At 42.0% G+C, this 23,259-nt stretch overlaps 1 protein-coding gene across 7 annotated transcripts in view; it reads left to right on the top strand.

Annotated features, from left to right (window-relative positions):
• taf2 (TAF2 RNA polymerase II, TATA box binding protein (TBP)-associated factor) overlaps positions 1-23,259 on the top strand; it is a 107,027-nt gene that overhangs the window by 3,643 nt on the left and 80,125 nt on the right. For 6 of the 7 annotated variants that reach the window (XM_061775456.1, XM_061775455.1, XM_061775459.1 and 3 more), the window contains exons 4-6: positions 6,290-6,450; positions 8,456-8,574; positions 11,308-11,449. In XM_061775456.1, the coding sequence (XP_061631440.1) occupies positions 6,290-6,450; positions 8,456-8,574; positions 11,308-11,449 (422 nt within the window). Of the gene's footprint in view, positions 1-140; positions 266-6,289; positions 6,451-8,455; positions 8,575-11,307; positions 11,450-23,259 lie in introns of all 7 variants that reach the window. The other variant, XM_061775461.1, reaches the window with a different exon arrangement.

Genomic DNA, 23,259 nt, shown 5'->3' with positions numbered 1-23,259 from the left:
TACGTTTGTGTGAGAGCACAGTATTATACTATGGTCTTGGTGAATACTTGATTCTGATTGGCTCAGAAAAGAACAGCATACCTACTGTGACGCATAGGGGTGGAAACATAATAATGCTTTGGTGATCTTTTTCTGCAAAGGGACCAGGACCATTGATCCATGTAAAGGAAATAATGAATGGGGCCATGTATCATAAGATTTTGAGTGAAAACCTCATCAGCAAGGGCATTGAAGATGAAACTCCTCTTGACCAGCATCTGTGATGGTATGGGGCTGTGTTAGTGCCAATGGCATGGGTAACTTACACATCTGTGAAGGCACCATTAATGCTGAAAGGTACATCCAGGTTTTGGAGAAACATACGCTGCCATCCAAGCAACGTCTTTTTCATGGACGCCCCTGATTATTTCAGCAAGACAATGCCAAACCACATTCTGCACGTGTTACAACAGCGTGGCTTTGTAGTAAAAGAGTGCGGGTACTAGACTGGCCTGCCTGCAGTCCAGACCTGTCTCTCCCATTGAAAATCTTGTGGCGCATTATGAAGTGTAAAATACTGTTGAACGGCTGAAGCTGTACATCAAGCAAGAATGGGAAAGAATTCCACCTACAAAGCTTCAACAATTAGTGTCCTCACAGTTCCCAAACGTTTATTGAATGTTGTTAATAGAAAAGGTGATGTAACACAGTGGTAAACATGACCCTGTCCCAGCTTTTTGGGAACGTGTTGCACCCAGAAAATTCTAAGTTAATGATTATTTGCTAAAAACAATAGTTTATCAGTTTGAACATGAAATATTTTGTCTTTGTAGTGTAATCAATGAAATATAGGTTGAACATGATTTGCAAATCATTGTATTCTGTTTGTATTTATGTTTAACAAAACGTCCCAACTTCATTGGAATTGGGGTTGTACCCACAGCACCCCATATTGCCAGAAAAAAACGGAATTGTTGACATTTTTGCGGATTCATTAAAAAAGAAAAACTGAAATATCACACAGCCGTAAGTATTCAGACCCTTTGCTCCGTATTTAGAATCAGAAACAGAATTATCTTTATTTGCCAAGTATGTCCAAAAAAATAACCACAAGGAATTTGTCTCCATGAGTGTTTTTGGGAATGATGCAATGTTTTTCACTCCTGGATTTGGGGTTCCTCTGCCATTCCTCCTTGCAGATTCTCTCCAGTTCTGTCAAGTTGGCTGGTGAACGTTGGTGGACAGCCATTTTCAGGTCTCTCAAGAGATGCTCAATTGGGTTCAACTCAGGGCTCTGGCTGGACCATTCAAGAACAGTCACAGAGTTGTTCTGAAGCCACTCCTTCGTTATTTTAGCTGTGTGCTTAGGGTCATTGTCTTGTTGGAAGGTGAACCTTTGGCCAAGTCTGAGGTCCTGAGTGCTCTGGATAAGGTTTTCGTGAAGTATTTACTCGTACTTGGCCGCATTCATCTTTCCTTCGATTGCAACCAGTCGTCCTGTCCCTGCAGCTGAAAAATACCCCCATAGCATGATGCTGCCATCACCATGCTTCACTGCAGTGCCTGGTCCACACCTACCGCTTAGAATAAAGCGGTAGGTGTGGACCAGGCACTGCAGTGAAGCGTGGTCCAAAATAAAAATATTTTGGTCTCATCAGACCAGAGAATCTTATTTATCACTATCTTGGAGTCCTTCAGGTTTTTTTTAGCAAACTCCATGCGGGCTTTCATGTGTCTTGCAATGAAGAGAGGCTTCCGTTGGACCACTCTGCCATAAAGCCCCGACTGGTGGAGGGCTGGAGTGATGGTTGACTTTCTAGAACTTTCTCCCATCTCCCGACTGCATCTCTGGAGCTCAGCCACAGCTATCTTTGGGTTCTTTACCTCTCTCACCAAGGCTCTTGTCCCCCGATTGCTCAATTTGGCCGGATGGCGAGCTCTAGGAAGGGTTGTGGACATCGCAAACGTCTTCCATTTAAGGATTATGGAGGCCACTGTGCTCTTAGAAACATTAAGTGCAGGAGAATTTTTTTTGTAACCTTGGCCACATCTGTGCCTTGCCACAATTCTGTATCTGAGCTCTTCAGGCAGTTCCTTTGACCTCATGATTCTCATTTGCTCTGACATGCGCTATGAGCTTTAAGGTCTTGTATAGACAGGTGTGTGGCTTTAGATTTGGCAAGTCAACTGCTTATGGTTCAAATCACATTTCATGCTGCTTGGAGTTAAATCAAGACAAACAATTGTCAAAATCTAGCAATTGCACTTGTAAAGTTGGCACACTGACACAGACATCAAGGCATACGTTTGGAAAATTTCTGCAGAGTTCGTGAAATATCAAAACAGACGTTTATCCTTGGTTAAACATCAAATGAGAGCCCCCCCCCCCCCCCCCAGTTTGACTTTGCACTTCCTCTCGAGGCCTGCGGGTGTCGCCTTGTCCCAGCAATTGTTCCTATTGCCAGACAGGCGGTCCGGTGGAAACATCTGGCCTTTGACGCTTGGGAGTTCAGAGTTCGAGGATAGATGTTAATTAGTTTAGGGTCCACGAGGAGTCTCCTTGCGGGCAGTCTCACAGCAGGGCCGCTTGGAAGAATGCGGTTTATCAAGGTGTGGGGAGTCACTGTGTTACCTCAGTTTAAGGGGAGAATGTACGCTACATATCAGTATAATCAAACACAGCTGGACTCCAGGAAGGTGTAGAACCATCTCAAGGATGATCAGAAAAAATGGACAGCAACTTTGTTTAATATGAGTGTCACAGCAAAGGGTCTGAATACTTATGGCTGTGAGATATTTCGGTTTTTCTTTTTTAATAAATTGCAAGAATTTAGACAATTCAGTTTTTTTCTGTCAATATGGGGTGCTGTGTGAACATTAATGGGGGAGAAAATTGACTTAAATGATTTTAGCAAATGACTGCAGTATAACAAAGAGTGAAAAATTTAAAGGTGTCTGAATACTTTCTGTACCCACTGTATCTTCAGTTAAAGAAACTTAGAATGAGTGTCCACACATTGCAATAACGCTCAAACGCCAGCAGGTGTTGTCTGCGTTCCAGCAATGTTCTCAGTGGTTGAGAGGGTTCAACCTTTTAGTCGCTATCACAAGGGTATTTGATGTCTAGAATCCAGATTTGATGGGAAGCTGCTAATTCATTTAAGATCCAGCTGACATACGGCAGGCGTCGTTTGGTGGCCGTCTTGCACAGCGGGACAGTTTAGGAGAATGCAGTTTATCAAGTTGTCTGTTGGAGGGGTTGCAGTGCCAACTGGGCCATAGTCACTGCACATGACAGAATCAAAACAGCTTTTGTGACTTTATGCTTGGGGTCGCCACAGTGAGTAACCTGCATGGTATAATTGGCACATTTTTTACGCTGGTTGCCCTTCCTGATGTGACTCCCCCCCACCTCACACTTTTTATTTTTTTAAATCCGGGATTGGGACCAGCAATGGCTGGGTTGAACAACTTTTGCAAAATTTAACTAAATAAGCAGTTTCATTTCAAGGTGTTAAAACTTTATAGCATTAGACTTTGAACTACTGACAAAGTAATTATAAGGTATATTTTTATGCTGCTTCTTACATGACACTAGGAAAAAACTGGCCACACTATTTTATGAACTCACACACACACACAATGCACTCCAGGGCATGCTGATAACATTCAGGCTGAGAACAGACAAGAAGCAGTTTAATAAGGAGCCGCTGAAGACTCATTCTGAATTCCACAAGAGCAGGAAGAGAGTCCAACGTGTAAACTTGTATTATCTGATTTTATGGTATTAAATACTCAAAGGACAACATCAGTGTATCAGGACTCTTAAATAAGATCACCGACCAAACATTAAACAAACACCGGGAAGAAGGAATTTCATCAGGACATTTACCTTACAAGGCTGGCTGGGCAAGTCCTGGGCCTCGTTTGGAATTATAATCATATCATCATAATCGTGTAACTTAGCTACACAAACTCGAAATACATTGATTTCAGAATACCTATTGTTTAGAATCTATAGTTGAAACCACATTTTCACATGTAATAAAAAGACATACCCCCTTTTCTGTGTCTGACATAAAAACAGACTAAGAATTTCCTTTTTAGGTCAATTAGCTTGCTAAATTCCAAAATGATAAGTGCTTTATTTATTTTATTTTTTAAATTAATTTTTTTAAAATAATTCATTACTGTCTTGATAGTCAGAAGTTTATATAAATTGTATTAGTATTATAGTACTATAGTACCATTGCCTTTTAAACTGTTTGACTTGGGTCAAACGTTTTGGGTATCGTTCCACAAGCTTCTCACAATAGTTGGCAGTAATTTCGAAGTGTGCTATAGACATGGAAATTTCACCAGATGTTGGCAACAACCCAAGTAATCCATACATACAAAGAAAGTAGAACAAATAAGCTCAGAAATGAAGTTGTGTGTAATAATGTCAAATGACACAGGGAAAAAGTATTGAGCACGCCAACTGATATTTATTTCATACTTTGTACAAAAGCCTTTGTTTGCAATGACAGCTTCAAGACTCCTTCTGTATGGAGAAACTAGTCACATGCATTGCTCTGGTGTGATTTTGGCACATTCCTCCACACAAGCAGTCTTCAAATCTTGAAGGTTCCGTGGGCTTCTTTTATGGACCTTGAGTTTCAGTTCTTTCCATAGATTTTCAATTGGATTCAAGTCAGGTGATTGGCTAGGCCATTCTAGCAGCTTTATTTTTTTTCTTTTCTTTGAAAGCAATTGAGTTTCCTTGGCAGTATGTTTTGGATCATTATCCAGCTGAAATGTCTACCCTCGTTTCATATTCATCATCCTCATAGATGGCAGCAGATTTTTCTCAAGAATGTCTTGGTAGCTTTGCCCATTCATCCTTCGTCCAATAATGTGAAGTTTACCTGTACGATTTACTGAAAAGCAGCCCCACACCATCATGTTCCCACCTCCGAACTTCACTGTGGTTGTGGTGTTTTTAGGGTGATGCGCAGTGCCATATCTCCTCCAAACGTGGTGTGCATTATCCCATCCAAACAGTTACATTTTGCTCTCATCCGACCAGACTATATTCTCCCAGTATTTAACTGGCTTGTCCAAATGTTATTCAGCACACTTTAAATGGGTTTTGACATGCTTTTTTTTTCAGCAATGGGGTCTTGCGTGGTGAGCGTGCATCAGGCCATGGCGGCGGACTACATTACTTACTATTTTCCTGCTAATTCCAGGTCTTTGGGCAGCTCTCCACAAGTGGTCCTTGACTCTTGGACAACTTCTGATTATTCTTTGCACTCCTCTGTCAGAAATCTAGCGAGGGGCACCTGATTGAGGCAAATTTATGGTGATATTATGGCACTAACCGTGCTAACTGGAACGTTTAGAAGCTTAGATATGCGCCTGTAACCATTGCCATCGTTATGTTTTGCAACAATTAGTTTGCGATGGTCTTGAGACAGCGCTCTGCTCTTACCCATCATGAGACTCACAGCTTTGCAAAGAGACCTTTTTGTAGGCTATCAATTAGGACCGAACCAGCTGATAGTTATTTGCACTGATAAGGGGCTGGATTGCTCTTTTGATTGATAGATTCTAGTTGTTGTCTTGGTTTTCCATGCCTTTTTGCACCTCCCTTCATGTGTTCAATACTATTTCCCTGTGTCATTTCACATTTTTACACACAACTTAATTTTTAGCTTATTTGTTCTACTTTCTTCATTCAGTAGTCAGTATTATGATCCCAACCGTGCTGATTGGAATATTCAGAACCTTAGATAAGCGCCTATAACCAATACCATTGTTATGTTTTGCAACAATTACTTTGCGATGGTCTTAAGACAGCTTCTTTGCTCTGACCCATCATGAGATGTGTCTTGACTCACACCTTGGCAATGAGACCTTTTTGTAGGTCTTTAATTACGACTGAACCAGCTGATATTCATTAGCACTGACAAGGGGCTGGATTACTGTTTTGATGAATGATAGATTTTAGATGTTGTCTTGGCTTTCCATGGCTTTTTGCACCTCCCTTTCTTCATGTGTTCAATACTTTTTCCCTCTGTCATTTCACATTATTACACACAACTTAATTTCTGATCTTATTTGTTCTGGTTTATTTGGCTGTATGGATGACTTGGGTTGTTCCCAACATCTGGTGAAATGTTCAGGTCAGTAGGACCTTTGGAAGTATATTTAGTGAGAAAAATGGTGACGTTTTAAATGCTTATTTCAGCCGCTGTATCAACAAATGATGACTAACACAATATAACTGATTAAATATGTTTTGTTCTTCCTCTTTTTTTCCACTCAGGGCTATGTTGAGCTGACCATACTCCCTACAGTAGCCAACCTTAACAGAATCAAGTTGAACAGTAAACAGTGCCGTATCTACAGGGTCCGAATCAATGATCTTGAAGCTCCATTCATTTATAATGACCCAACTTTGGAAGTTTGCCACAGTGACTCCAAGCAGTAAGTACAGTATGTCAAAGGTTTTTGAGCCTGGGTTGCACTTATTTTTGATTTTATTAACGTGGTCATCTTATTTTGGACCAATTTCCTTGCTTTGGTTTAGGAACAAAATTACTCAAGTTATTTTGAAATTTCGCCTCAAAAAATTCTCATGATAATAAAAACGCATTTTATTGTACACCTTGAGTGCAACAGGGGTAAATGGGCCCAAGTCCGGTACGATAGAACGACGTGTGAGTGCACCTTATTAATGCTTGTTTATTTATTTATTTATTGATTTTTTTGGTCAAGTGGTTGAAAAAGAGTAACACTTAAAATTCATACAAAGGAGGGAAATATTTTTGTTTCACAAATGACAAAAGATTCAGCATACAATTATTGTTTGTTTAAAAAAAAAAAAAAAAAAAAAAAAGTGGCTGTATGAAGTGTACTAAATATTAGTGAGGCACCGAAATGAAAATTCTTGGCTGAAACCGAAAATGAGGAAACCGAGCCCAGAACCCGAAACGGCAAACGAAATTATTATGCCAATTATTTGCAGAAATGCACATATGGCTGTGACTGCAGGGCTGCCTACCTATATAAATTCACTCCCAGAAGAATTTGTCTGAATTTCCAGATTTTTATAATCATGTTAAGAACATTACCATAGGACAGTTATTATACACGTGGGTAAAATTGTTGGTACCCCATAGTGGTCACAGAAATAACTATAATCTGACAAAACATTTATGAAAATTAACCAATAAAATCGGACATTGCTTTTGAATTATGGTTGAACAGTATTTAAAAAACAAAACAAAACCCAAAAATCATGAAACAGGCCTTGACAAAAATGATGATACCCTTGATGTAATGTTGTTGCACAACCTTTTGAAGCAATCACTGGATTAAAACGATTTTTGAAACTTTTCTGTGAGACTTCTGAAGCTCTCGGCAGGTATTTTGGCCCACTCTGGAGCAAACTGTTCCCGTTGTCTCAGGTTTGAAGGGTGCTGTCTCGAGACTGCATGTTTCAGCTCCTTCCACAGATATTCAACAGGATTTAGATCAGGGCTCAAAGAAGGCCACTTCATCATAGTCCAATGTTTTGCTCTTAGCCATTCTTGGGTATTTTTAGCTGTGTTTTAGGTCATTATTGCATTGCAAGACCCATGACCCGCGACTGAGACCAAACCTTCTGAAACTGCAAGGCTCGAAATATTTTTTTCTTTGAGGAGCAGTTTTGCTCATCATTTATCATTTGAGGAGCAACTTTCTAATTTGACAAGCAATTTTTTGCAGGTTAATCGCACAGGGACCAGACGCAGGGTTTATTAAATTATAAAAATACGACAATATAACCTGGGAGTTGAATGTAGGGCTGCAGCTAACGAATATTTTACAGGGCTCTAGACTGTGACCAAATTAGTTGCATATGCGACCTTTTTTTCAACTTGTGCGAATAAAAATTTCATAGTCGCATTTGCATGAGCGCATGTTTTAATGGTTGAAAGTCACCTTTTTTATTTCCCCACTGCAATCTCCTCTTGCGCTCGCGAGAGAGAGAGAGAAAGAGAGAACGTGCGCTGTGACACTGGCAATCGTTATGAATTCCATTTGGGTTCAAAGCAACACGCTGCAATATGATTGGCTGCCTGCTGCGACATAATTGTATCTTCCAGATAAGACACGCTTTTATTCACAGCACAGTCGCGTACATGCGCAGTGCCGTGAAAAAGGTTTGCCCCCCTTTTCAAATTCTTATATTTTTGCATAGTTTCCCCACTTTAAGTCATCAAACAAATGTAAATATCAGACAACTATAACCCAAGTGAACTTAAAATGCTGTCTTAAAATGGTGAGTTGATTTATTAAGGAAAAAAAAAGAATTCCAAGTTACCTGGCTTTTTGTGGAAAAAGTAATTGCCCCCTAAACCTGTGCCTGTTTGCATGCATAGAAGTGAGATGTTTTTTATTGATTTATTTACCAGATGAATGGTATGATTTTCGGATTTTTCGACAGAAGGAACCTGAACTATTTTTCGAGTGCCTATACTGCAGCGGTGAGTGCTGTGGACCCAGATGCGGGACATGGGGAGTTGGTCATCAAGGTTCCTTCTGAACTCTGGAAACAAGGAGATGGTGAGACAATCAAGACTAAACCATTGGTTCTGACTAAATCTCATCTTTTTGGAACCTTAGTGAAGCCGAGAAATTGGAATAAGTTAACGTTCTGTATCATCAGATATTTTCTCACTACCGTATTTCCGTAATTAGATTTTATGTGGCAATTCTCACAGAGCTCACTCCCAATTTTTCCACATAAAATACATGAATGACAAATACAAATCAAAACAATTAAATCTTCCTGGAATGCCTGCCTAAAACAAATGTTTTGAATTATCCATCCATCCACCCACACTGGATAAATTTGTCAATGTGATCTGATCATCTGAAACTACGGTGTGTGTGTGTGTGTGTGTATATATATATATATATATATATGTGGATATATATATATATATATATATATATACATATATATGTATATATATATATATATATATATATATATTATATGTATATACATATATATGTAGATACATATATATGTGTATATATATATACATATATATATATATACATATATATATATATATATATATATATATATATATATGTATATACATATATATGTATATATATATGTGTATATATATGTACATATATATGTGTATATATATATATATATATATAAATAAATATTTATATATATATATATATATATATATATATATATATATATAAATAAATATATAAATATTTATAGTACACGTATACACGCGTGTATGCGTGTACACGTGTATACACGCGTGTATGCGTGTACACGCGTATACACGCGTGTATACAACCCCAATTCCAATGAAGTTATACACGTGTATACATGTATGTATATACGTATATATGCGTATGTACGCGTATATATGTGTATGTACGCGTATATTTGCGTGTACGCGTACATACGCGTGTACGCGTATATACAACCCCAATTCCAATGAAGTTGGGACGTTGTGGTAAACAAAAACAGAATACAATGATTTGCAAATCATGTTCAACCTATATTAAATTGAATACACTACAAAGACAAGATATTTAATGTTCAAACTGATAAACTTTATTGTTTTTAGCAAATAATCATTAACTTAGAATTTTATGGCTGCAACAAATTCCAAAAAAGCTGGGACAGGGTCATGTTTACCATTGTGTCTTTTCTTTTAACAACAGTCAATAAATGTTTGGGAACTGAGGACACTAATTGTTGAAGCTTTCTAGGTGGAATTCAGCTTCAGCTGTTCGACAGTCCGGGGTCTCCGTTGTCGTATTTTACGCTTCATAATGCGCCACACATTTTCAATGGGAGACAGGTCTGGACTGCAGGCAGGGGGGGTCTCGTACCCGCACTCTTTTCCTACAAAGCTACACTGATGTAACGTGCAGAATGTGGTTTGGCATTGTCTTGCTGAAATAAGCAGGGGCGTCCATGAAAAAGACATTGCTTGGATGGCAGCACATGTTTCTCCAAAACCTGGATATACCTTTCAGCATTAATGGTGCCTTCACAGATGTGTAAGTTACCCATGCCTTTGGCACTAACACAGCGCCATACCATCAAAGATGCTGGCTTTTGAACTTTGCGCCCATAACAGTCCGGATGGTTCTTTTCCTCTTTGGTCCGGAGCACACGACGTCCACAATTTCCAAAAACAATTTGAAATATGGACTCGTTGGACCACAGAACACTTTCCCACTTTGCATCGGTCCATCTTAGAGGAGCTCGGGGCCCAGAGAAGCCGTCGCTGTTTCTGGGCGTTGTTGATAAATGGCTTTTGCGTTGCATAGTAGAGTTTCAAATTGTACTTACGGATGTAGCGCCGAACTGTATTTACTGACATTGGTTTTCTGAAGTGTTCCTGAGCCCATGTGGTGATATCCTTTCCACATTGATGTCGGTTTTTGATGCAGTGCCGCCTGAGTGATCGAAGGTCACGGGCATTCAATGTTGGTTTTCAGCCTTGCTGCTTACATGCAGTGATTTCTCCAGATTCTCTGAACCTTTTGATGATATTATGGACCGTTAGATGATGAAATCCCTAAATTCCTTGAAATTGTACGTTGAGGAACATTGTCCTTAAACTGTTTGACTATTGTCTTACGCACTTTTTCACAAAGAGGTGAACCTCGCCCCATCTTTGCGTGTGAATGACTGAGAAATTCAGGGAAGCTCCTTTTCTACCCAATCGTGGCACCCACCTGTTCCCAATGAGCCTGTTCACCTGTGAGATGTTCCAAACAGGTGTTTGATGAGCATTCCTCTACTTTCGCAGTCTTTTTTGCCACCTGTGGCAGCTTTTTTGGAGCATGTTGCAGCCATAAAATTCTATGTTAACGATTATTTGCTCAAAACAATCAAGTTGATCAGTTTGAACATTAAATATCTTGTCTTGGTAGTGTATTCAATGAAATATAGGTTGAACATGATTTGCAAATCATTGTATTATTGTATTGTACAACGTCCCCACTTCATTGGAATTGGGGTTGTATGTATGGATTATTTGTGTTGTTCCCAACATCTGGTGCAATTTTTATGTCTATAGCACCTTTGGAAATATATTTAGTGAGAAAAATGGTGACGTGTTAAATACTTATGTCAGCCACTGTATGTGAACCCCCGGTTATATCACACAGCTCTTCATGTCATTATAAAGTATTTACCAATGTAATCTCATTCTGAATGACTGTTACCTGAGTTTGTCACAAAAAGTGTTTGTCCAATGTTCCTGATATGTCCTTTTCATTGTGTGCTTTTGTCTCCAGATTCACATCTTTTAAAGGTATACATTGAATTTTCCCTGGACCAGCCTAAAGGGGGTCTCCACTTTGTTATCCATGATGTGGAAGGCAGTTTGGCAGAGAGAGGTGCTCACGTGTTCTCCTTCGGACACCACAACTCCACTCGGTATTAATAATACTTTTTTAGGTACAAATCTTAAGGTAGATACATAGATAAAATGTGCTCATCTTTTGCTGTTACTGTTTAATTCAATGTACAAAGTATTTATTACAAAAAATAAGTTTAAAACATCACATCTACTCGCTTAGATAGGCGGCCATGTTTTCATTTGAACGAGTTTGAGTCGCTAGAATGTGATATACAGTATAGTTGCCAGTTCTGTCTTATTTTGCAGCTATATTTACAAATAAACCCATACAGAGTTAGTAAATAACAAGTTTCACATAGTTGCTGTCGGGTGGAATCCCAGCTGACTTTCAACAGCTGTTCTCGCATCATTCAAGTAATATCCATCCTGACATTTCCATCATATACTGTTGTCACCAACATCAACCAACACCATCCAGAAATCATGTTCAATCACTATTTGAATACACATAAAAATTCCCAATTAATTACGCTGTCATCGACAAAAAAATCTATATATAGTATATGGCATCGGCTCTGGCTAGTGTTTGGGATTGAGATTCAGAGTCTGAGTTTGAATTGCCATATGCAACAAGTACAATGGTATGCTTACGCGCCATTGCTCCACAGTACAAAACAGAATAAGAAACATGACAACAATTAAGTACATAACAAATAAGTACACCAGTACTAATAGTATGAAAACTCATAAAAGTCCTGTGATGAACATTTTACTGTTCAACAGGGGCACTACTTGGGGGTAAAAACTGTTCTTGTCGCGGTTGCTGTTTGTTCATATACTGCGGTACTGGCAACCAATGATGTCATGGGTGGTGTAGCGTATATTGGTTGAGTAAAAAATGTCATGAATTGAGGAGAAAAGAATAACCAGGAAGTGATGCCTGTGTTACTTCCGGTTTAGCGTAATTTTAAGTTTAATCATTAAAATCTAACTACTTTATCTCGTAAAGGGGCACCACATCACTTTTTATATGTATAAAATTTCGGGAAAGTGACAAGAAACCGTTTTATCAGTCTCGTAATCTGAAGGTTGCTACACTTTATCAAATTTTTAGTTCTGCAGGGTGATTGAAAAGTAACTCCCTGTTTTTAAGTACTAATTTATTTCTGAACTATAATTCTTACAAGAAATTAACATGAAAGTGTATTGCATGGAGTTTTATTTAAAATTCGATATGGGCGCCAGCATTTGCCACCAGTTTCTCAAGCCGCCTGGGAACCGCATTAACTGATTTCACAAGGAACTCTCGTATTCGCCCTTCAAGTTCTTCCAAAGTTGTTGGTTTGGTTGAATAGACTTGCTCCTTTAACCAACCCCACAGAAAAAAGTCGCGGGGTGTTAAGTCAGGGCTTCTGGCTGACCAGCCACACACAAAAAAAATTGAGAAAAATATTACAACATAAGAATAAATTATAAGTATTTTAAAATAGGGAGTTACCGTATTTTCCACACCATAATGCACACTGGTCAATCACATAGAATGTTTAATACAACCCCAATTCCAATGAAGTTGGGACGTTGTGTTAAACAAATAAAAACAGAATACAATGATTTGCAAATCATGTTCAACCTATATTTAATTGAATACACTACAAAGACAAGATATTTAATATTCAAACTGATATACTTTATTGTTTTTAGCAAATAATCATTAACTTAGAATTTTATGGCTGCAACACGTTCCAAAAAAGCTGGGACAGGGTCATGTTTACCACTGTGTTACATCGCCTTTTCTTTTAACAACATTCAATAAACGTTTGGGAACTGTGAGGACACTAATTGTTGAAGCTTTGTAGGTGGAATTCTTTCCCATTCTTCCTTGATGTACAGCTTCAGCTGTTCAACAGTCCGGGGTCTCCGTTGTCGTATTTTACGGTTCATAATGCACCACACATTTTCAATGGGAGACAGGTCTGGACTGCAGGCAGGCCAGTCTAGTACACGCACTCTTTTACAACGAAGCCACGCTGTTGTAACACGTGCAGAATGTGGTTTGGCATTGTCTTGCTGAAATAAGCAGGGGCGTCCATCAAAAAGACGTTGCTTGGATGGCAGCATATGTTTCTCCAAAACCTGTATGTACCTTTCAGCATTAATGGTGCCTTCACAGATGTGTAAGTTACCCGTGCCATTGGCACTAACACAGCCCCATACCATCACAGATGCTGGCTTTTGAACTTTGCGTCCATAATGGTCTGGATGGTTCTTTTCCTCTTTGGCCCAGAAGACACTGTCATGAACGGAACAGCGGATAGGACCCAAAAATGCACGACTCCAAAACAGATGGACAGTTTCCAAAAAGAGAGGTTTAATAGACGGGCATAGGTCGGTACACAGGCAGGCAATCCAAGAGAGGCAACAGTATCCAAAAACATGAGGCAAAGAGGCAAGGTCGATAATCGGAACAGGGTCAAGTCTTACTGTGAATCTATGACGTGGAAACAAGGAATGCTGGAACGCGACGACAAGGTACAACGAACTGGCAACGAGAGGAAATGAGACACGAGGTTATATACAAGGGGTAATTAGGGTGAACGAGGCACAGGTGGTGAAGATGCTCACAGGAGCAGGTGTGTGTGAAACAGGGGGGAAGACAAAACCCGGAACACACACACACACACACACATGACAGTACCCCCCCCCTTAACGGCCGGCCCCAGACGGCCCTGGGGCCCCTGGATGCGCAACGTGGAAGTCCCGAATGAGCGAATCATCCACGATAAACGCAGACGGTACCCAGGAACGCTCCTCAGGCCCATAGCCCTCCCAGTCCACCAGATATTGAAATCCCCTGCCCCTCCGACGAGATGACAACAGCCGCTTGACAGAGAAGACAGGGCCCCCATCCACAAACCGGGGGGGAGGAGGGGGCCTGGAAGGCGGGACCAGAGGGGACTCCCGGGCTGGCTTGAGTAGGCTGACGTGAAAAGTAGGGTGGACCCGCATAGACCTTGGGAGCCTCAGCTTCACGGTGACAGGGTTGATGATTTTTGTGATGGGGAAGGGCCCAACGAACCTGGGAACGAGCTTCTTGGACTCCACCTGGAGTGGAATATGCTTGGTCGAGAGCCAAACTCGCTGACCCACTTTGTAGTTCGGGGCCGGTGTCCTCCGACGGTCAGCAGCGACCTTGTAGGACCTTCCCTGGCGCAGCAGCATCTGGCGGGCTTGCTCCCAGGTCCTCCTGCAGCGTCTCACCAAGGTTAATGCCGCTGGAACTGTGGATTCTGGGGCTATGGCAGGAAACAGAGATGGTTGGTAACCATGCACAACGTGAAAAGGCGATAGACCAGTGGATGCAGAGGGGAGGGAATTGTGGGAGAATTCGACCCAAACCAGTTTCTGAGACCAGGATCGCGGCTCCTGTGAAGCGAGACATCGGAGCCCCGTCTCCAGGTCCTGGTTCAGCCTCTCGGTTTGGCCGTTGGTTTCAGGATGAAACCCAGATGACAGACTGACGGTAGCACCAATGAGATTGCAAAACTCCTTCCAAAATTGCGAAATGAATTGGGGACCCCTATCAGACACCACATTCTTTGGGAAAACATGGAAGTTAAAAACCTGATTAATCATTAGCTCGGCAGTGTCCTTAGCTGAGGGGAGTTTTGGAAGTGCAATGAAGTGTGCCATCTTAGAGAACCTGTCAACAACTGTAAGAATGGTGGTATTGCCTTTAGAGGCCGGTAATCCTGTCACAAAGTCTACGGAAATGTCTGACCAAGGACGTTGTGGTATTGGCAGGGGTCGCAACTCCCCAGACGGACGTTGATGAGAGGGCTTGTTAGCAGCACATACCTGGCAAGCATTGACGTAATCGATAACATCCCTCCTAACATTAGGCCACCAAAAGCGCTGTTCGACCACTGATTGCGTCTTGGCAATGCCTGGGTGACATACAGTTCGGTTCGTGTGAGCCCAGTGGTGACTCTTCCCCTTAAGGTCGGAACCACATAAAGCCTGTTCTCAGGGCAATCTTCAGGACTAGGAGTGTCTTTCAGAGCCCCTTTGACCGCATTTTCAATGTCCCACACAAATGCGGAAATGAAACATGATTTAGGCAAGATAGTCTTAGGGTCGGACAAAGAATTCTCTTCGGAGAAAATGCGTGACAAAGCATCTGGCTTACCATTTTTAGAACCCTTTCGGTAGGATAACGTAAAATTAAATCTAGTGAAGAACAGAGCCCATCTAGCCTGCCTCGCATTTAATCTTTTAGCAGTCTTGATATATTCAAGGTTCTTGTGATCTGTCCATACTAAAAACGGAGTCTGTGCCCCCTCTAGCCAGTGCCTCCACTCCATCAAAGCCACCTTGACTGCCAACAGTTCACGGTCACCAATGTCATAATTTCTCTCAGCTGGGGTCAATTTTTTGGAGAGGAAAGCACAAGGATGTAACTTATCATCCTTGAGAGATTTCTGGGAGAGCACTGCTCCTATTCCGGCATCAGACGCATCGACTTCCACCACAAACTGCTGTTTGAGATCTGGCAAAGTAAGGATGGGAGCGGAGGTAAAGCTCGACTTAAGTTTTTGAAAAGCTGCCTGACAAAGCGGGTTCCATACAAAAGGTTGGTGTGGCGAGGTAAGATCATGCAAAGGAGAGGCTATTGAACTGAAATTTCTAATGAATTTTCTGTAGAAGTTTGCGAACCCTAAGAACCTTTGTACATCTTTGCGTGACGTGGGAGAAGGCCAATTAATAACTGCATCGACTTTGCAAGGGTCCATCTTGACTTCACCTTGAGCCAGGACGAAACCCAGAAAAGAAACGGACGCCTTGTGGAACTCACATTTCTCAGCCTTGACATAGAGTTGGTTCTGCAGTAACTGCTGCAAAACAGAGCGGACATGAATAATGTGAGTCTCCTCATCCGGGGAGAATATCAAAATGTCATCTAGATCAACAAAAACATAAACATTCAACATGTCACGCAGGACATCGTTGACAAGGTTCTGGAAAACAGCTGGAGCCTTAGTAAGCCCAAAAGGCATTACCAAATATTCATAATGTCCCGTTGGTGTGTTGAATGCTGTTTTCCATTCATCCCCCTCCCTTATCCTGACTAGATGATATGCATTTCTTAAGTCCAGTTTGGTGAAAATCTTGGCTCCCTCCAGGAACTCAAAGGCGGTGGAGATGTAAGGAAGAGGGTACCTGTTTTTTACCGTGATCTCGTTGAGACCCCGGTAATCGATACAGGGTCACAGGGTCTTGTCTTTCTTGTCCACGAAGAAAAATCCTGCTCCCGCAGGGGATGAAGAGGGGCGAATGATCCCGGCTGCCAGTGATTCTTCTACGTACTCCTTCATGGCCTTGTGTTCCGGCCCTGAAAGAGAGAACAACCTCCCTCGTGGGGGTGTGGTTCCAGGCAGCAAGTCAACAGCACAGTCATAAGGTCTGTGGGGTGGAAGGGATTTGGCCTTGGACTTGGAAAAAACATCTTTAATATCCTGATAACAGGTGGGCACTTGAGATAAATCAGGATCCCCAGATGGGGTCTGTGGAGTGTCCTTAGAAACATGACCCTGAACATCACGTGGCGGCTTGAAACAGTTCCGGGCGCAATTGCTGCCCCATGACATAACCTGCCCAGAGGACCAGTCAATGTGGGGGTTATGTAATTTCAACCATGGGTTCCCTAAGATAACGTCATGATTCATGGCGTCAAAAACATGAAAACTAATACGTTCCGAGTGAGAATCAGGGAATGTCAATGTGAGTGTTTGGGTGCGGTGAGTGATCTTGCCCATAAAACTGCCGTCTGCAGCATAGGTGTTGCGGTGGCGTTTTATTCCAAAGGTTCTAAGGTGCATACGTCTAACCAGGATGGAGTTGAGTAAGTTTGCATCAGAACCAGAGTCAATTAATACAGGCGTATGAATTTCTTGATCAGGAGAGCATAGTGTCACTTTAGGAAGAACCCGTGTAGGGTCTTCCTTAATGAAATTCAGACTCACCTCTCCCGTGCCCTGGCTACCGGCACCGGCAACTTTGACGTGACAGTTGCACACGGAATGACCCAACTGACCGCAGTAGAAGCACCCCCCTTCCCTCAGCCGGCGTTGACGTTCCTCAGGGGAGAGACGGAACCTGCCCAGTTGCATGGGTTCCTCCGTGGGGACGCTAGCCAGTGGGTTGAGACCGGAACCAGGGGATCTGCCTTGGTTTGGCTGGTCACCGAGGCTCGTCCTCCAAGTGCGCGGTGACGCAGCCCTCCGCCGATCTCCATCTAGTTCGCGATCCAAAATCCTCTTGTCGATCTTTACGGCGAGAGCGATGAGAGTGTCCAAGTCGGTCGGCAGGTCTAGCGGGACTAAATGATCCTTGACGGCTGGGGATAGTCCTTGAAAAAAGGCATCGAGTAGCGCCCGATTATTCGGAGGTGGCAGGTGGCTGCATGGTGATTACTTCACATGGAAGTACCGTGGCGGTACTGGGTGTGGTGCCAACTGGTTCCTTGTTGTTGATAAATAGCTTTTGCTCTGCATCGTAGAGTTTCAAGTTGCACTTACGGATGTAGTGCTGAACTGTATTTACTGACAATTAGCCTGTTCACCTGTGCGGGGGTGTGGTCTGGCAATGGGGTCAGTCACTACATAAAGCAGCTTGATGGTGGTTTCGGCAGCGACTTCATGAAAGATAACACAGGTTGGCAGGTACACACAGCAATGCAGTTACCAGAGTACAACATGAGTGCATACTACCCCCCTTTACCCCCCCAATGCAGTTACAGCAACAATGTGTTTTTAGGCAATAATACATACAATTTTTCCATCATATACCTCCTGTTTATCAAATAAAAATACATTACTCAACATACTGTCACATTTCACAATGATTTTCATGACAATAACATGTATTTCATCTTTGATGTACTTCAAGCTCTTGTCTCACAATCATCATATTGCTCTTCTTTCGACAAAGTCATATATTCATCACTCAATATCAATCCGGTGACAGTCCGATGTACCATTTTGGACATCATGTTACGAAGGCATCGCAAGATACATCCAGCAAATAAACAAAACAACACCAATATAATAATTATTTATAATTTTTACCAATACACTCCAGCATTTTCAGGAATATGTGTACATGTTTCATTGATCACGGCGCTAACTCCTCCTTATGCCGCAGTCACTATCAAGAACTATTCGATTTTATAAAACCATTCTCCCCATGTCAGTCATTTTCTCATGATTTGTTTCCCATGCTTTAATGCTAGTATTTATAAAAATAGACATTGCATCTCGTGTAGGGTGCATTGAGGAAGCCGGCATATTAGTACATACGTAACAACTGGATCAATCTTTTACTTTTACAATCATTGAAACGTACCTGCACCATGTATTGGTTAAGTATATATGTGATACATTCCAACCTTCATGGAGTATGTCATGATGTTCTTTCGACAGAAATCGTGGTCTTTTGGCAATCATATCAATACCATTTTCTTCCCCTCTATGCAAAAGCCATATCAGTGGTGGAATCATTAACACGACACACAACAATACTACACATAATATTTCTCTTGGCATGCAGTCAATGCGATGATGTCGCATGGTCTTTTCAATTCCTGGTTTCTTCTTAAGCCAGAAAGCAATCATCTTTCTTTCTCCTGAGAGGGAGAGGTTACCAGCACGTCACCTCTCTGTTTGTATCTAACAGTATTCTTGTCCCGTTCTTGACCAAATGTGGTTATTATTCTGCTCACTCTCGCCCCTTCAGAAGGACAAAAGAAGGACGGCCCACGATGGTTTGGATCGCACTTTACCCTCCTGTTGATGCGGGTGGGGCATTGATACCCTCTCAGTCACTTCCTGCTCAATGCTCAGGTGCTGCGACTTCACAGCTCCTAAGAAGTTGGGGGAGTTCTAGGGAGCAAGCCCCCCTCTTCACTGACGTTGAGACGGATAGGACTCCGCCCCACAACCGGGTCAGCTGCTTGTCTCTTGCAGTGTGACAAATGGATCCAAGAAGATCGTTCAGCGATCCTCACAGCAGTTGGGGTCGTCAACAACACTTGGAATGGATCTTCCCACCGCAGACTGGACCAAGACTTTCATTTGATCACTTTGATCAGGTCCCAGTCTCCAAGTTCGATGGGAGGTTGGCCTTCCTGCAGGGGTAGAGATTAATCTGCCATTTGATTAGACATTGTCACTTCCTTGTCGTTAAATACTGCCCTCATATAGTCACTGAAATCAACTTCTTCCATTTGCACAGGACTTAACGGGATATTTACCATGGGTATTTTAAATACAAACAATCCAACCATGACCATCCAACCATTCCTGTCTCGGTCATGCATTTTTTTAAAAATCTGTTTTTTACAGTGCCAGTCGTTCTTTCCACCAATCCTGCACTTTGTGGATGATATGAACAAAGGCGCTTTAACTGGATGTCTAAATTTTGCCCTGTTTTCTCAACAATATTATTTACAAAATGACTTCCGTTGTCACTCCAAATGATTTGTGGTATGCCATACTGGGGCACGATATATTCACACAATGCCTTTGCCACAGTATTAGCGTCTGGGTATTTTGCTGGAACAATTTCCACCCATTTTGAAAACACTTCAATCAGCACGAGGCAATATATGTATTGTCCTACTTTATTCAATTCAATAAAATCCATATGCACCACTTAAAAAGGACACTGAGCTTGTGGATTTTGGCCACTCTTGGGGCTGATATTGCCTTGTGAATTATGTTTTGCACAAGTCACGCACGCTCGGCAAAATGTTTTGAAGAAATGATTGAATCTATATATAGCAAAGAGTTGTTCCACTATCTGTACCATCCCTCCTGTTGAGACACGGCAAGGCCCATGACTCATAATTGCTGCCCACTTAAACAAGTCTTTCGGGAGGATGGGTTTACCTTTTTCACTCCAAATGATTCCGTCATCATTTGTGATTGCACCTTTATTTTTTGCCTTTCTGGTGCACTTTTTTGCATATCTTTTAATATTGTTGTCGAGTGGTGTGTTTTCATCTATTTTTTGGTCTACTGAAAATGTGTCGTGCATACCGACAGCTGCTTCTTTAGCTACTTTGTCTGCATATTGACTTCGTCTTCTTCTTTTCCTTTCGGCTTGACCCTTTAGGCGTTGCCACAGTGCGTCATCCGCTTTCATGTAAGCCTATCTCCTGCGTTCTCCTCTCGAACACCAACTGCCCTCATGTCTTCCCTCACGACATCCATCAACCTTCTCTTTGGTCTTCCTCGAGCTCTCTTGCCTGGCAGCTCCATCCTCACTATTTCTCCTCTGGACGTGTCCAAACCATCGAAGTCTGCTCTCTCTAACTTTGTCTCCAAAACATCGAACCTTGGCTGTCCCTCTGATGAGCTCATTTCTAATTTTATGAGAGCGAACCTCAACATCTTCATTTGTTCTGCTTCCTGTTGTCTCTTCAGTGCCACTGTCTCTAATCCGTACATCATGGCTGGCCTCGCCACTGTTTTATAAACTTTGCCCTTCATCCTAGCAGAGACTCTTCTGTCACATAACACACCTGACACCTTCCTCCACCCGTTCCAACCTGCTTGGACCCGTTTCTTCGCTTCCTGACCACACTCACCATTGCTCTGGACGGTTGACCCCAAGTATTTAAAGTCCTCCACCCTTGCTATCTCTTCTCCCTGGAGCCTCACTCTTCCCCCACCACCCCTCTCATTCATGCCCATATATTCCGAGTTAAATATATGAGTGTCACAGCAAAGGGTCTGAATATTTATGACTGTGTTATGTTTCAGTTTTTCTTTTTGAATAAATCTGCAAAAATGTCAACAATTTTGTTTTTTTCTGTCAATATGGGGTGCTGTGTGTTCATTAATGAGGAAAAAGAATGAACTTAAATGATTTTAGCAAATGGCTGCAATATAACAGAGTGAAACATTTAATGGGGTCTGAATACTTTCCGTACCCACTGTATATGAACGATGCGTGCATATACAAACATACACGCATAACGTAAACAGATCCACGTTCCAGACAGGCTTATTAAGTCGCTGGAACATGTGGAGATCTTAAGCAGCAGGCGAGCGGCCACGGCGACGCCCATCCCTCACGCCCGTCCGTAGCACTTCCATGCCGGACGCGAACAAAGAAGCAAATGTGCATTCATTGTGCACAAATAACTCACGCGATCAAATTCTTGCCGGACGCGACTCTGAACTCTGCATCGATGGACAATACAGACGCCGTGATGTGGACCTTTGAGAGCAAATGTCCATCCAGCCATTTTCTGTACTGCTTATCCTCACTAGGGTGTGCTGAAACCTATCCCAGCTATTTTTGGGCGAGAGGCAGGGTACACCAGGCAATCGCAGGAGAGCCAATGTTTTCATATTTAAATTATGGAAGGTTCAAGGAGTGTAATGCTGTGGCACAAAGACTTAGAAGCAATAGCTAGACTTCATGGACTCTGTGAAAACCAGCGGGTTTCAGCCCCCCTTCAATGTTCTTAAGCCCCCATATATGATTTGGTTGTTTAAAAAAAATATATATATATATATATATATATACCCAAAGAATTATTGAATAAGCAAGGCTGAACCACCAATAAGAGTTTTCGGGGTTGGTTCCACTCCAAAAAAGAAGAAAAACTTAAAGAAAAATCTGAAAAAACACTTCTTGCGTTGTGATCTTAAGTGATGTCATTGTCCTCTATATTGATCAGTAATTAATTGTTAGTTATTTGTGATATAATACTGTATTATGCAAATATTTTGGCTGGTAAAAAATACGCTTGGTCGGTGTTTTTTTTTTTTTCATCTACCGGCCAACATGGGCGGTAGATGAAATGTTGGTGGGCCTACTGGAGCATGCCCTCCGTGTTGTGGTCCACTTTAAGTCGTCCGTGATCTGTAGACCTAGAAAACGGAAGCATTGACTATTTCCACTGTTGTCCCATCCAGAATGATTGGGGAGTGCAGAGGCCAAGGGTTCTGGTTTGGCTGTATTTTATTACGGGCAGTTGCCATGTGTTCTGCTTTTATGGTTAAGGAGGAAGTGTTCAGGGGAGGACATGTACTCTAGGTTAACTTGGAGTTGGGTTTGTTTATATAAAGGCATATTAATGAAAGTTCTTGACAGGCAACTGCATTGTATTAAGAGAGCCTTTGATTACAGGCCAATCATGAGCTGTAAGCAGGGAATTGAACCTTCTTGTGTCTTTGGGCAGTAACCTCTTGGTGCAGGAAATAGAAATACCCTATTTAAATACACCCATGGCATGTTTTTGTTGCATTTACGGCGCTTAAATTTTGTGCAAACCGTATAAATGATAGAATAACAACCATCAATCCATTTTCTGAGCCGCTTCTCCTCACGCGGGTCGCGGGCGTGCTGGAGCCTATCCCAGCTATCATCGGGCAGGAGGCGGGGTACACCCTGCACCGGTTGCCAGCCAATCGCAGGGCACATACAAACAAACAACCAATCGCACTCACATTCACACCTACGGGCAATTTAGAGTCTCCAATTGATGCATAATTTTGGGATGTGGGAGGAAACCGGAGTGGCCGGAGAAAACCCACGCAGCAACGGGGAGAACGTGCAAACTCCACACAGGATTGAACCCGGGTCCTCAGAACTGTGAGGCTGACACTCTAACCAGTCGAGCACCGTGCCGCCGATAGAATAACAACGGCAATAAAGATCTGCAAAATAGTGGGACCGCGAAGCAAAAACTGTGATATCGCGGAGGATTACTATATCTGTGTACTCATTGTTCCAGGGCTGGGACACATTGTTTCCATGACATTTGCATCCCAGGACTCACATAGTCTGAAGTGTAAAACGATCTATCTTGTTGAAC

Source organism: Phyllopteryx taeniolatus, chromosome 6 (assembly GCF_024500385.1).
Source record: "Phyllopteryx taeniolatus isolate TA_2022b chromosome 6, UOR_Ptae_1.2, whole genome shotgun sequence".
NCBI lineage: Eukaryota > Metazoa > Chordata > Actinopteri > Syngnathiformes > Syngnathidae > Phyllopteryx > Phyllopteryx taeniolatus.
The sequence above is the reverse complement of the archived record's forward strand: the minus strand, read 5'-3'. Positions and strand labels throughout refer to the sequence as shown.